The sequence below is a fragment of the Suillus subaureus genome (assembly GCF_016647635.1).
Source record: "Suillus subaureus strain MN1 chromosome Unknown BJ212scaffold_1, whole genome shotgun sequence".
NCBI lineage: Eukaryota > Fungi > Basidiomycota > Agaricomycetes > Boletales > Suillaceae > Suillus > Suillus subaureus.
The window spans coordinates 1,045,100-1,059,241 of record NW_024538557.1 but is presented as its reverse complement, the minus strand read 5'-3'; the positions used below and the strand labels follow the sequence as shown (position 1 = coordinate 1,059,241).

General features: G+C 48.1%; 7 protein-coding genes across 7 annotated transcripts; 3 read left to right on the top strand and 4 right to left on the bottom strand.

The window, feature by feature from the left end:
• Positions 1-1,053: 1,053 nt before the first annotated feature.
• On the bottom strand, positions 1,054-2,375 carry BJ212DRAFT_1310428 (uncharacterized protein). The gene is made up of 6 exons (XM_041333979.1): positions 2,353-2,375; positions 2,222-2,293; positions 2,058-2,164; positions 1,877-2,008; positions 1,673-1,831; positions 1,054-1,621 (listed from the first exon to the last, which is right to left on the bottom strand). Exons 2-6 carry the CDS (start codon positions 2,279-2,281, stop codon positions 1,138-1,140), a joined length of 942 nt encoding a protein of 313 aa, XP_041199966.1. The 5' UTR covers positions 2,282-2,293; positions 2,353-2,375; the 3' UTR covers positions 1,054-1,137.
• Positions 2,376-2,756: 381 nt separating this feature from the next.
• BJ212DRAFT_31326 (uncharacterized protein) lies at positions 2,757-5,107 on the top strand. The gene is made up of 6 exons (XM_041342889.1): positions 2,757-3,192; positions 3,252-3,353; positions 3,403-3,530; positions 3,586-3,998; positions 4,054-4,611; positions 4,661-5,107. Exons 1-6 carry the CDS (start codon positions 2,841-2,843, stop codon positions 4,794-4,796), a joined length of 1,689 nt encoding a protein of 562 aa, XP_041199965.1. The 5' UTR covers positions 2,757-2,840; the 3' UTR covers positions 4,797-5,107.
• On the top strand, positions 4,659-5,785 carry BJ212DRAFT_31339 (uncharacterized protein). The gene has a single exon (XM_041342891.1). It carries the CDS (start codon positions 4,880-4,882, stop codon positions 5,534-5,536), a length of 657 nt encoding a protein of 218 aa, XP_041199964.1. The 5' UTR covers positions 4,659-4,879; the 3' UTR covers positions 5,537-5,785.
• BJ212DRAFT_31327 (uncharacterized protein) lies at positions 5,109-6,744 on the top strand. The gene is made up of 3 exons (XM_041342890.1): positions 5,109-5,497; positions 5,551-5,739; positions 5,793-6,744. Exons 2-3 carry the CDS (start codon positions 5,555-5,557, stop codon positions 6,427-6,429), a joined length of 822 nt encoding a protein of 273 aa, XP_041199963.1. The 5' UTR covers positions 5,109-5,497; positions 5,551-5,554; the 3' UTR covers positions 6,430-6,744.
• A 186-nt stretch (positions 6,745-6,930) lies between these two features.
• Positions 6,931-8,898, bottom strand: BJ212DRAFT_1474296 (CK1/CK1/CK1-G protein kinase; the record flags this gene model as incomplete). The annotated part of the gene is made up of 10 exons (XM_041339070.1): positions 6,931-7,488; positions 7,540-7,565; positions 7,623-7,769; positions 7,821-7,991; positions 8,039-8,173; positions 8,224-8,323; positions 8,373-8,521; positions 8,578-8,647; positions 8,712-8,749; positions 8,802-8,898. The coding sequence occupies 10 exons, from the start codon at positions 8,896-8,898 to the stop codon at positions 6,931-6,933; spliced, it is 1,491 nt and encodes a 496-aa protein (XP_041199962.1).
• A 297-nt stretch (positions 8,899-9,195) lies between these two features.
• On the bottom strand, positions 9,196-11,473 carry BJ212DRAFT_1443272 (FAD/NAD(P)-binding domain-containing protein; the record flags this gene model as incomplete). Its single annotated transcript, XM_041337798.1, has 11 exons — positions 9,196-9,579; positions 9,641-9,693; positions 9,751-9,871; positions 9,928-10,100; positions 10,160-10,226; positions 10,385-10,474; positions 10,527-10,611; positions 10,672-11,082; positions 11,229-11,260; positions 11,311-11,371; positions 11,433-11,473. The coding sequence occupies 11 exons, from the start codon at positions 11,471-11,473 to the stop codon at positions 9,196-9,198; spliced, it is 1,518 nt and encodes a 505-aa protein (XP_041199961.1).
• A 592-nt stretch (positions 11,474-12,065) lies between these two features.
• On the bottom strand, positions 12,066-13,216 carry BJ212DRAFT_1257103 (vacuolar import and degradation protein-domain-containing protein; the record flags this gene model as incomplete). The annotated part of the gene is made up of 4 exons (XM_041329834.1): positions 12,066-12,129; positions 12,179-12,455; positions 12,556-12,880; positions 12,941-13,216. 4 exons carry the CDS (start codon positions 13,214-13,216, stop codon positions 12,066-12,068), a joined length of 942 nt encoding a protein of 313 aa, XP_041199960.1.
• Between the last annotated feature and the right edge of the window lie 926 nt (positions 13,217-14,142).

The following is a 14,142-nucleotide window of genomic DNA, read 5'->3' as shown; positions in this document are numbered from 1 at the left end:
TCGGAATCAGAGGTCCACATAACTGGTCTTAGCGAAGTAGTTACTACAATAGAATCAAAATCTGTTTCTCTTGGACTCTGAAACCTTCCGAATGGGAGGCTTTTTTTCTATCGGAACACCCCTTGATATCGACTCGTGGTCGGTTTCCTCAGAGGTCCACCTAAGCGGTCTTAGCTGAGTGGTTACCACGACAGAGCCAAAATCTGTTTCACTGGGAGTTGGTTCGAAACCTCTTGACAACATTTTTGCAGTGTATAGGTACCTCGGAGTCCCCAATCATTGCGCCGAAACCTCCTTTTTATGTGGTAGTCTGTCCATGAAAAAGAATTCACCTTCTCGTCTCGCGAGCGTCGTCTCACAAATATAATATATACTCCCGAGATGTGTACGTGCCAACATAAATTCTCGACAGACTGACCAAAACTACCATCAAACGAAAAATGATATTAATGGGGCCGGACTTGGAGGCCAGAAGAACACACGCAAGCTAAGGACAGAATGACAGTCAGGAAAATAATGTAACCTCCCCAGCCTCGCTGAAGCCTCATAAAATCGTCGATAAACATTCCTTCGGTCGTCAGCTCTTCCAATGCGGCCAAGGATGACTTGAAAGTTAAATGTGGAAGAATTGAAAGTGGCAGACCGAGCTTATGATATCGTTCTGATGTGTGTAGTTTGCATGCGCTACTGTTTTATGTTGATGCTGAGGCGGAACAAAAAATTATTTACTTTCGATTGCCGCAGCAAGGCCCAGGTACCAGAGAGATGTCGACAGAGAGGTCAACGCGAAAACTCTAGAACACCCCATGGGAACGCTCAAGAGGAGTGGCCCACCGAGACATGCATGACGGAAAAAAGGGGCTCAGCGAGAGAATAACAACTCCACAAGCCTCTGACAAATAATTGATAAGGCGTCAAATAATTGTAACCCAAAAGGCACCCAGGTGTAGCCTGGAGAGGTTTTGGGAGATATCGCGTTCGACAAGAGCCCCCCTCCACTAACGTTGGGAGTCGGGGAGGTTATTTATAGTCTTCTTGCATGTACCTATACGTACTCAATCGAGAGTCCCATAACACAATTGCAAGTAGACGGTTCATTGCATATTCGATCGAGAGGATTGTACGACAAAGTCAAGGTCACCCAAATCCACTAGTACTCCCTGAAACGAATGGCATCCTATGTCTTCCAGACGAGGTCCCCGGAACGTTCGAAGATGTTGCCGCACCTGCACCAGAGTTTGAAGGTCCGTGCGAAGATGGTGGCATGAAACGGTTGGACTGGAGTGAGCGCATTTGGTCAGATGTCTGGCCAGTGAAGTGTGTGCTACTAGCGCGGTGAGGAGTCTGCGGGACTGCGAATGAGCGTTGCTGAGGCTGATGTTGTGTCATTTGCGGTCCAGCCGTCTGGGGTTTCGGGGTCGTTGTGGTTCTTGTGTCCGTCGAACCCATCGCAGGTCTGAAGCGACCCCGAGGCCCAGGCACTGGCGGGGGTGGAGGTGGCATAGAATGATGACCTTGTTCCCCGGACGCCAATCGCAGGCGCCGGGTAGGTACCGATTGTTCGTGAGAGAGCTGAGGAGCTTGCATGCGTGATCCCTGTTCACCACTGTATGCATATTGTCTGATATACAACACTGAAATCAACGAATGGGAAAATTATTGATGTTCTTACTCTACAAAACGACTCGTGCCGGGTCGTTCCGGTTGACGGCCCTGGCTGGCAATTCGTCCATGATCTTGACGGGTGAAACTTGGTTGCTCCCCGAGCGGCAGTGTGATTCTAGGCCCGATTGGGGTCGCGATAGACCTAGGGCTGGAGCTTGCCTTGAAACTGGTGGCGTGGTTAGACCTCAAATAAATGCAGTCTTTCACTTACTCGTGGACATCAATTATCGGACGCTTGCCATTCGCATTGGAGAAGGATGAAGGTTCCTGGGCATGAGCAGGGTCGAAGCCAGAAGCGCACTGGCGTAGGTGCTCCACCTCTCGCCGCAAACTGTCTACTTCTCTGTTCCCAGGTGAGGATTAGTGGTGTTATAAACTGTCAGTCTACGGACTTTCGAAGAGCCTTTCTTTCCGCTCGAATACGTTCGCACGTCTGGCTTAGCTGGGAACAAGCTTGCCGATAGTAGCGAATGAGACCAGCGAATGTGTCCTGTTGAAACTGGTGCAGGTTGAAGTGAAGTCTAAATGGTAGCGAAACTACATCAAGAAGACTCACTTTCACAGCACTTGCTATCGAATCTAGTGAATAAGGGAGAGGTCTAAACCAATCTGACATCGGGGGCTCCAGCTGCATTTCCCAAAAAGTAAGCCAGGTATCTCCGAGTCCTTATACAGAAGTAGACATACATCTCGATGTAGGGGAACCAGCTGGATGTTTTGGGCGTTACATCGCGCACAGCTCTGATCTGGCTCTCATTGGATGAATTAGAAAGTTAATACGAGTCTCCAATGCACCAAATTTGAGGGCAGGGGGGAAGCATCTTACTGAGATGATTGTTGCAAAGAACATGGCCACATTCTGTGATCCAAAATGGAACGGGTGGTCCGCGATCGCTTGATGTGAACGGGAGTTGACATATGGAGCAGTTGACAAAGTCCCAGAAGTCAAACTCTGCTTCCTGCACGACTTGTTCGTTTCCAGTGTTAGACATGGTGCAAGGTCAGAACATAAGTGCGATGCGGACTTACGTGAAGCTATCCCATTTTGGCGTTAGAATAGACGCCATTAATTATGTAATCGAAGGTCAGATGAAAACAATTCGCTTCTTGCCGTCCGCTAAAGGACTCATTTTGAAGACGAAGGAGTCGGAAGGATTGCTATCCCTCGTTATACCATGTCGGATACTACTGCACCAATTTCACATTCGGAGCTGCGATCAGACGCGACACATAGTCCGGCCTTCTGTTCGGACCCACATAGACGCCACTCCATCGTTAACGATGGTGCTAGATACCTAACCAAGCCACTAATCTCCACCAAGGGCTGGACCCTCGCACAGTTGATCAAAAAATCGCCCAACTTTTGTTTAGTGGATAGGGTCCGTTTTGACGATCCGATGCTGATGCAGACAATTCGGACACACGAAGAATCTGGTGCCCCATTAATCATTGAAGGATTTCATGAGCATTACAGCTGGCCTGCCGATCTGTTCACCTTGGATTGGCTCAGTGTGCATGGGAAACCAGGTATGGCATTATTTCTCATGATCGAACGCGTGCCGCTCGACTAATGTGCGGATCCAAAGGGGCGTCCGCACGTAACGTCCGCACCTGGACTGATTTCGACCTGCCCCTTTCCGAGCTCATCCATAAACTTCGTGCGACCCCAGTATATGTTAACGAAAATGGTGAGTGCGCTGTATAATGTCGCTCTTTGTGCCATCTCACTTTCGCCAGAAAACGAGCGACTTTATGGCAAGGATGCGGAATGCCCTCATGAGTGGGCAACTTGGCTATCAACGTCTAGCGTCCTTCCAAGTGATCTTCTGCCTCACGGAACCAATGATTACCTAAAGTACCTTTCGGTCAGTTCGTTTCGTGATACACTTTATTGCTATACAGATAATCATCTTTGATCAGAGCGATGTACAGACTTTGATGTGCTACCTCGGAGTAGGGGACACGTTTACTCCTTTCCACAAGGATCTATGTGCATCTTCCGGCCAAAATCTTATGTGCTATACTGAGAATGGCGGATCGTCTTTCTGGTTCATGACAGAGAGTTCAGCTGCACCAGCCATGGCTGAATTTTTCCAGAAGATGAACGAGGAATTAGACTTTGAGACACATGTTGTGACCCTGAAAGAGTTGGGGCAGTCGAGACTCAAAATCTACATCGCAGAACAAACCCTTGGCGATTTAGTACTTGTTCCCCCAAGAAGCTGTCACCAAGTCATCAACAATGGTGGCATCACGATGAAAACATCCTGGTCGCGTATGACTCTCAAGGGGTTATCGAATTCTCTCTATCATGAACTTCCTGTATACCATCGGTACGTCTCTTTACCATGCCAGTGCGTTTTGCGTCTCATTGACATACTTATGCAGTGTATGCCGACCGGAGACATACAAGGTCAAGTTGAATATATATCGCGCCCTTTACCGTCAGACGCAGATTCTTCGGGAACTTCAAGAACAGCAGACAAGTTCTCCTCACCTTGACCGGTCATCGCCCACTGTAAACTCGGATCTTGAGCGAGTCGCTGATGATCTCTATGACTTACTTGAGTTGCTTGATGATGTCCTCGGGGAAGAATACTCACCAAAGCATCAAGATATGCCGCATGTTTCGCAATCTGATACCAGCCATCAGAGCAATATCTGCTGCGACTTCTGCGGCGCGGATATCTTCCAGAGTTTCTTTGAGTGTTTGCCCTGTGCTCTTCATTCACCTGGGATCAATGACGAGATGAAGATCGGAGATGGCATCGTGGTTTGTCCGCTTTGTTACGTCGAGGGTCGTGGCTGCAATTGCGGGGCTATGAATCCAATTCAATGCCGGCCTTTTGGCGATCTGCTAAGAGTCCGCGATGAGGCCCTACATGCCATTCGAGCGGTATGTCCTGATGTCGCGAAGGACTACAAGTGTCTACTGGGGCATTCAAAGTGAGCATACTCGTGCTTTTGGGAGACTGCTGCTTAATTTTGTATTTAGTTCTATCATATCAACACGTCATGTCGGCATCTTCGTAGCTGCCTGCGTTTTGTACGAACGGCGACAGATGTCATCTGATATGGAAGAGCAACTGCGCATGTGCTTGTCACAGCATGAAGTTCTCAAAGTGCGATAATCTATTGCCCACTCTGCCATGTCGGACGATGCACGACTCATATATTGGAGGGCTACCATATACATTCTGCACCGGCACTCTTGATGTCAGATGATGCGAAAGTGTGGCATAACTACCACAAGGAATCCAAGGCAGCATTCAGAGAAGGATATGCACGTGTTCAGCACGACGAAGAGACTGGCGCACGCCCAGATTTCCGCTTGAAGTTGGCATACGTCGCATCAAAATTTCGTACATGCAAATCTGTCAACCCGAATGCGACTACGCCGGGGTGGTACGATAAATGCATAGAGCTAACTAGCGCGTCTGTGAGAGGTCCCCATTCTCAGTGTTTCCGCGCAACAGCTAACACATTGACAAGGTTGCATCATCCCCAGTTGAAGCAGACGACCAATAGTTCTGGTTCCGAGGTAACGTTCACTAGACCTGAAAAGTCTTCTTTGTCTACGGCATCGCTTTTCCGTGAGTCTGCAAGTCTTAGTGAATTGACATCGCTCCCAAGCGAGTTTAAAGGTAGTTCAGCAGCTGGTGTTTTCAGCGTTCGTGAATCACTTCCCGCAACTCGAAAGCTTCTAGGCGTACCACTTGCAAATGGAAAGAAGCGAAGGTTTGTTATGGACTTTGTATCTGTTCCCCACCCTCCATGTGATGGGCCTTCATCCAGCATGTTCGACGATACCACAACTCAAATAGGATCTTTGGTATTTGCTCCACATCTGTGTTCACATATTAGGTATTGACATGGCACATGTAGCCGGATGAAGATAGGACATCTCCAAGACTTGGCGCACATCCTCGAACCCAAACGCGGGATGTCGACGAGGAGTATGAGCAGCTCGATGCCTCTGCAGGTGGTTCAAATGGTCGACCTCCAAAGAAGCAGCGTAGTTGGTCCCCCCAGCAATGGACTCTCGAGAAAAGAGCCCATGAGAATAGAGAAATGGTGAGAAGTTCATATGTGGAGAGTGGTGTGTAACTGAGCGTAGCGCTGCATAGTGCGTCAAACGGCAAGGTCTATCTCACGAACAAACCTAAATTCTCCGTCGAATTACTCCCAGACTCTCACAACCCCGCCAAGAAAGCAGCGGGGAGCCAAGCAGTGTCCAATAACGTTCAGTCAGGGCTTCAGAAGCAGCTACGCCAGGCGCTGGCCGAAAATGAAAAGCTGAGGGTTGTCAATGCCAAATTGGAGAAAGACAACGAAATACTGGAGGACAAAATGTGCACTATACAAAGACGCAACGTGGAATTGATGACCATGGCAAAAAGTTTCCGCGCACAGTCCCGCAAGACGCGCGATAGTCTTGACGCTCTCGGACAAGGCCCTGTCAACCATCCTTTTGCATCCGCTCCTCCGATTCACAGGCACCAGGAAGGTCGAGGCTCTCTTACTGGCGTCAGATCCTGCACAGCAGTACCTCCCACCCAGCCACGTTTCCTAACACGACCTATGGACAGGAGTTCTTCTACTATTATAGGCACCCAAACGCAAGAGACGGGCCACTCTTTCCGTATCGAACATCAATCTGCGGGTCGCCGTCATCTCCCCATCCAAAATATGCCGCATCATGAGCTGGAGATGGAAGGACCGTGTATGGACACGACACAGCAGTCATATGCCCCATCTGAATGATCCGCCCGAAATGCTCGTCGCGGATCCTACCCGAGCTCAAAGCCAAGTTAGTTCCTCTAATGACAAGGCAATGTTCTCTCAATTTTGGGAACTGAAACCTTCTCGTCTATCTCCGATGGCATGGAGTACTAAGCTTGCACGGTATCAATCTCACCCTTAATAACCAGATCTGATCCCATAGTCAGTTTCACATAATTGTCCTCGGCCAACCGCTTTACTGCACATATCTCAAAGCATAATTACTCCTGCATACCACTTCTGTCACCAATTTACTTACACATTCCTGGTAGTCTGTAAGGCCGTACAGGGATAGTCAAGAGGAAGATTCGATCATTTGATCAAAGTTATGGCGGGTGTCCAAACATAAACCGTGAAAGCGGATATTAGGTGCAAGTAATGAATGGGTATATCAAAGCGTCAAAGGTAATGACTGACGATGGATGAGTTACGTTGATGATAGCATGGAACAGAAATAGGGGAAGAGCCAGAAGTTGGCGACAATCAGCCGCACCGGCATGTGAGGATTCTCCAAATGCTTGACTTTGGTTGGGGAGGGTCGTCATCCTGTTGCTGGCGGTAGTCCTCGCCGCGAGAAACACCTGCTTCATTGCCGTGGGCACGCACTGTGCTTATTGCGGGTGGAGCGGCCCCAACCGTTGACACCATAGGAGACGCGCGTCCGTATGCTTGGGATCCGTATGGTTCTTCGCCTGCGTCCCAGCCGTATTCACCAGTAACTGCATTCGCGTAAGGATGTTGCTGCGCACCAACATTATTAGATCTGTTTTGCGGTGTCGAGATTGGAACGTTAATCTGAGCAGCAGCAGAGAGAGGGGTGGCAGTGCCGCCAGGTGCATTTCCTGCGCCAGGGGTAAGCACGTTAGGGACTTTGCGCTTCGAGCCGTGTCTAACGAGCGCTGGTGAAGGCAGGTTGACTCCACCGGTCTGAGACGCGCGGCGCCAATCCACATCTCGACGTCGTTCCAAATCTCTTCGACGGTCTTGCGGCGCAGGTGCTATGCCCGCATTCTGTATTTGAGCAAGCACTTGCGATTGCCCCTGCGCGACACGATGAAATCCTTGTATTTGGGAAAATGAAACTTCACCTACCTGCGAAGCCTCCCAACCTTTACCCCCTGTATAGTTTAACAAAAGATCAATAAGAAGATTACCAGATGCAAGGGAAATTGTACCATTCAGTAGGTTCCAGTCAAAAATGCCATCGTCTAGGTCGTTGTTATTCTTCATGACTTTGGAAAAGAGCTCCCTCAAGAAATCATAGTCCGGGGTCTCCTCAAATCCAAGCTTTCGAACATAGTTCAAATAGATACCAAATTCTTCTGTACGAGAGTTACTGAAGCATTGAGAAGACACTTGAAGAATCAACAAACCTGGATATCCCTCACATAGGTCCTTGATAGGTGTCGTCTGCTTCTTTTCTCCAATCTTTTCGTACTTTTGCTTGTTGGTGGCAGCCTTCAGCCCTTGCCAAGGTAGACTGCCCCGCAAAAAGTACATGAAGACATGTCCGAGCGCCTCTAGATCGTCTCTCCGAGATTGCTCTACAGAAATAAGTCAATGCGACCGATCACGACAGAAAGACACATACCTCGCCCCAAATGAGTATTGATGCTCATGTATCGTGCCGTGCCACTCAAACTTTTCCGTTCCCGGTAAGGAATGTGCTGCTTGGTTTTAGGATCGCGGTATTGTTTGGCCATTCCAAAGTCAACGACATGAATGACTATGAGACATATGTGAATGTAATATCCGCCATGAACGTAGGAAACTTACGATTGGCCGCCTTCGTGCCAGGACGCCCAATGAGGAAGTTGTCAGGCTTGATGTCCCGGTAAATGAGGTTTTTGTCATGGATAGTTTGTACCCGGGACAACTGCTGATAGTCAGACGGCGGAAGAAATCTGAAACTGTGCAACACGCACCATTTGTCGGGCTGCCATGCACACCGTCTTGATAGAAAACTTGCGGCCGCACATATCAAATAGATCCTCCAAACTCGGACCCAAAAGATCTATCACCAAAATATTGTGGAGGCCCTCCTGCCCGAAGTGATATATTTGAGGAATACCAGCTACAATACGCGTGAATTAGACTTCGTTTACTTGTGAGTCCGACAAATGTACGCACTGCAGCCAGCTAGAATGCGGTATGAACGACATTCGTCTCTGAGCTGAGGTGCCTCCGCTTTGCGTGGCTCCTGCAGCCAAAGAAGATATATAAGGAACAATGGCAGATGTCACTGGAGTAGAGCACTCACAAACTTGATGGCGACAGGTCGTGGAGTTTAGTAGGTTCGTTCCTAAGACGCTATGATCAGCTCAAACCGAGACACTGTCTACAGAGGTGCGAACCTTCGAAGATAACACCGAATGAGCCTTCCCCGATTTTCTTGCCAACACGGTAATGCACGCCGACAACATTCGCCGTGCCAGAGTTATTGGAAGACATTAGAGGTGTATGGAAGGTTATGATGCAGAAGAAAGATAGACCGTGGACAGGGCAAGGACAAGGCCTCCAGGCCTTCTACTGCCTCTGCGGCGGGGTGGACAAACGTTGAGGGTACAGACCTCGGTCAAAACCGAGCTTGCCAAAACAAGCGACTCCCTATACAGTTGCATTGACCCATCAATATTGCGTGTGACACCGTAAATAATCAATCATCTGCATGTCTCTTCATGTAACTATAAATGAGTTGATAACATATATGTGGCAGCGCAAACTACGAAGGAAACTGCGTTTGAATTCTCACCAGCGTCCGGGGACAAGCTTCCATAGCATAGAGAAATTGTAACCAACGACGGAAACCATCAAACCAACGAGTGCATAGTTCATCAATGCCACTTTCCTTCGCTGGTAAAACCACTGCTCTCCACCCACCACCTTGAAATCATCCCAGCGTGGCTTTCGCGTGATCCACCAGTAGAGTGAGATCATACCAGGGAACGTGGCCACATTTTTGGCGCCCGTCCGATTGTCACCTCGATAGTATGAAAAACAGGACAAGAATATCGTGCTCGCCATACGCCTTTGAATCCAGGTGTTGTAGTAGGTTGTAGCCTTTTGGGTGACTTCGAGTGATTTTGCCTTACCATTGATGATAGGCTTCATCAGCTTCATAATATAGTTGACCTACCGTGACAAAACCGCACGTTTGATCGCAGTAACTCCAACCTTCTAGAAAAGTACATACCTGAGTCTCAATGATGAAAATAAGGGAAGCATGAGCCGAGGCACTGTTGGGCCCTGACAAAGTTATCAGATGATGTCAAATTGCAACGGAAGAATCAGTCGACCACTAACCCACGATTGTGAATAGGTTTGGAAACCCAGGGAAAACTGTCCCGTAATAGCCACCTTCTGATTCAAAGTAATGCTTCAAAGTATGGCCACCGATTCCACGGAAAACTACATCTCGTTTGGCCTGCACAATATCAGATATTAAGTACACGTGAGGGTTATTGCCGGATTGAAAATCACCAGGTAAAAGCCGGTGCCAAAGATGATTGCGTCCAGTGGTACTTTATTACCAGTCTTGAGAACAATGCCATCCTCGACGATTTCCTGGATTCCGGTCCAGTTCAGATCAACGTTGGGTTGGTGCAAAGCGGCTAGGTAGTTAGAATCAAGGACCAAGCGTTTGCATCCAGGAGCTATTTATCAGTTGTCAATTTTTGGGGAGTCACGATCATCAATATTGGAAATTGCTCACGGTAGGTGGGAATCAGGTTATCGTGGTATTTCGCTGGCGCGGTTCGTCGCATGTACCATGTCAGGACCTAATGATCATTAGAGATATCAGATAGACAGAAAAGTTTATATTACCTTCTTGAAGACTGTACTGACAGGTGAATTCGCCAAGAAAATGTTCCATAAAAGATCACCCTGAAATTGAAAAGGTCAGTCTCCGCCAAAACAAGATATTTCTGGAGTGTACCGTTATCATCATAAAGCTTCTATATGCGTGCAAGAGAAACGGAACATGGGCAAATGCCCACTTGGCCCACTCTGGGTAGTGATAATTCGACTTCAGTGTTTAACCGCTCAGCACAGTATTCAGCGCAAGAATAATATCATACCCTCATTCCGATCCATTGTGGGGTGCGACAAAAGTTGATGACCCGAGTAGTAGGTTCGGCAGCAATAGCCGGTATGAACTGAGTTCTGTACCGCAAAGTCATTTAACACGTGGCCTTTGATAGGCAGAAAAGGAATGCAATTTACGCAGAGCACCCATTGCCGACGACGCCGACCGTCATGCCTTTCAGATCTACATCATGCCTCCATTGAGAAGAATGCCAGAGTGGTCCTGTAAATTTCTCTTTTCCAGGGATATCGGGATACATCGGCGTTGTGAAAAAGCCGACAGCCTGGATGACAGTTTCCGCTTGGGTTTGTATAGTCTGACCAGACATTACATCTTCTAGTGTCAGGTTATGCACGCCGTTTTCTTCGTCCCATTCAACAAGCGTAACGCGGGTATTGAATACTGTGTGGGAAGCCAGGTCGTGTTTTCGATATATTTTCTCCCAGTATGCGCGTATCTCGGGCTGCGTAATGTAGTAGTTCTCCCAGTATGGGTTTGGTTCCGTCGAAAGGCAAGTACCAGTGCCCGGGAACATCAGACCCACAACCCTAATAAGGAAATTCCACAGTCAAGTTTAAACTTTCAAAAGATAGGGCATGACCATACAGGATAGGTGTTCTCCTGCCACGTTCCAAGCACATCAATTTCATTCTGCGCGGATTAAGTAGAATGCTTTGAATAACTCACTCGCCACGTCCCACCGATGGATCCTGCTTTCTCATAAATCTGAAAAGGTCAAGTTCTCATCCTACAGGATAATGTTCAGGATGACTTACTACGAAGTTATCGTGGCGCAATTTGTTTCTCAAGTTCACAGCCATGGTGATTCCGGCAATGCTGTTGTGCTCGAATAAGTATTATGCTCCCATTAGCCATCGACACAACAGCAGGAACGTACCCGGCACCAACTATGACCACTCGGGGTGTATCGCGATGCATGTCAATGTCTAGCAGAATATTTCGCTTGTTGTGGGTAGAAAGAACAAGGTTGCGTAGTATGGCGACACACCCATGGGAGTGTTGCAGTAGGCTGTACCCTCTCGGACCAAGTCCGGAAATAAGAATGCTGACATCCTTGTGCGAGAGAGTAATGTGATCAATTTGTTTAGTACAACGTCGACGTCTACGTAAGTATCCTCGTAAGTACTAGTAGTGAGATATTCCTTGCCTTGGATGATTAATAACTTGTGACTCACTCGGCTGTTAGTATTCACTTGCTGGTTGCTTGTCGGCGCGCAAAATCCGGAATGATTCGAAATGGCGATGCTTGTTAGGATTGACAACCGTTGTTACGGTTAAGTTTAGGATGACGTGAGTGGAAGACAAAGATAAGATTGCATGTCACGTAGAACACATCAAATACAGAGATAGCGTATGAGTGAAAGATGATATCAGGACAGCAAACAAGAGGGTAGCTAAAAATTAACATACTCAGACAGAGCCTTGCCACAGATGAATTAAGTCCAGTCCAATATTCTGCGAGTAGTGTGTTTTACCATACAAGCGGGGCAATGCTCCACCCCCGAGCTTCTCATCGAAACTCAAAGCTGGAGCTAAAGCGTTCCGGGACATGACTAAGTGACAACTGTTGATATCTGGGAGGGTCGATTAGAAGCATTGAACTCACAAATGAAATGTACGTACGGTTCAGAATTCTGATGGAAATAAAATCCGCTCATTGTTGCAGCAGGAGGATGCGATCGTGGGCCAACTGATAGGCCTCGACCTCCTCCTCTGACGCTAGAATCCCTCCGCTTCCGCACAGTAGGGATTGTCTCCGTTTTCCCGAGGGACGGCGAATGGGACAACGGCAGATCATTAATTCCGTCCTTCTCGAGCGGAACAGACTGTGTGACCGGACGAAGCGTAGAGGCGGATGAAGGAGGCTGGGGATTGAAATCGACACAAACATAATAAAAGCCTGGTCATAGTAGAAGCACGTATTGCTATGTCAGAAGCTGCAGTTCCTTGTCGGGCCGGCCACGTTGTGGCCTGCGCCTAATGAAAAGACGGGCGCTCACCTGCGAAGCTTGCACCATTGATATCTTGTACTCTGTGATTGGGTACCAAGAACCGTTCCTTCCATCTCATGAAGACTGCGCCACGATCGCGATCGGGGATGGTCAGATTAGGCCTTTTTAACTCGTTTTTTACATGTCGGAATGCAGGGAAGCGCTGCCAGTGAACCATGTCCTCTTGTTCATTGGCGCCCCAATTTTGGGTCAAGAATCCATAACGACTGCCTATGATTTCTGCATCAAAATAAGTAGTCAATTCAGGCCAGTCATCTGTTAAACCGCGGATGCGGAGGTATCCGCAAAGAAACGAGGAAGAAAAGTCTACATCCTGGTAGGGAAATGAGTTAGCTTCGCTGGTCATTAATATCAATCCTCGGCTTCGACGTACAACGATGTTGACATTTACTTCGTAGCTATTCCTACCGCTTTTCTGTGTACCCTGGAACAGAGCACCAGGATACAAGCAGTGATGGCCTTGAGAGCGCACACGAATATGCGTGATGTCGAGAAGGGGGTTTGGAGAAGAGTAGGTGGTATTTATATGCGGAGAGTGAGAATTCGTGGAGATATTGTTGCGGGACTGGTGGGACAGGGGTCTTGAAGGTGTGGTAGCATAGGCGTGAATGGATTTCGGGGTAGCGGGTATGGTCGATTGTGAATACATAGAATGGGGGCAAGATGGGACAGAACCTGGAGTACGGAGAGAAGAAATTGTTGAACTGGGTGTAGGAACATCGTCCATGTCCATATCATGGCCAAAAATGCCTTGCAAGTCTGCAATATGACCGAGCGGTCCGCTATTCAGTTGGGTAGAGATAGTTGGAAGCGTAGTTCGGATAAATGAAGCGCTGGCATCATCATCTGCGAAGGCATCATTGTCCTGCTGTCCTTCTGGTTGCATATCACGACACCAAGCACACATAGTGTTGGAATCTTGGTCGTCCTGCATAAGCACAGCATTGGATGAATCTAGTGGGTTGTTGCAATACAAGCAATATTTAGTTGCCTGAGCAACTTCTGCTGGTATTTGATCCGTGGTGAGAGAGTATATGTTTTCGACTGGCATATTGTTGAAAGCTGAACTTGGGAAAAGCTGGAGTGGGTGCGACGCGTGGTTGGCAACTTGGGTATGTGTATTAAGATTTGGTACCCAAGTTGGACCGTTCACGTGCTCCTCAGAGGATGTACGGCTTGGCTCAGGCCCTGACAATTGCCGGCGCCAATGGACTCATATCATGAGCAATGGTGATAGTGTCGCTGAGTCCTCGTTGAATTTTCCATATATCGTTTCATTTACGCACTGGACTAGCGCTTGGAAGGCCATGCATTTCTTGGCATGGTTCATACATCACTATTCAAGTTGACGCTCATCGTGTTGAGTTGAAATTCGAATCTCGCACAATACCGTATACTCAGACGCTCGAGCCTCAAGAATAGGTCGAGTGACACTCGGCACTCGGTACCACATGCACATGATAAGTCAACTTGGTGGCAACCCGTGAACGTTCCACCCAAGATCATCGTGACTAAATTTCGACTTGCGCGCTTCTGCTGCAGGGTCGCCATCATCAACTAGACAGCTCAACACGA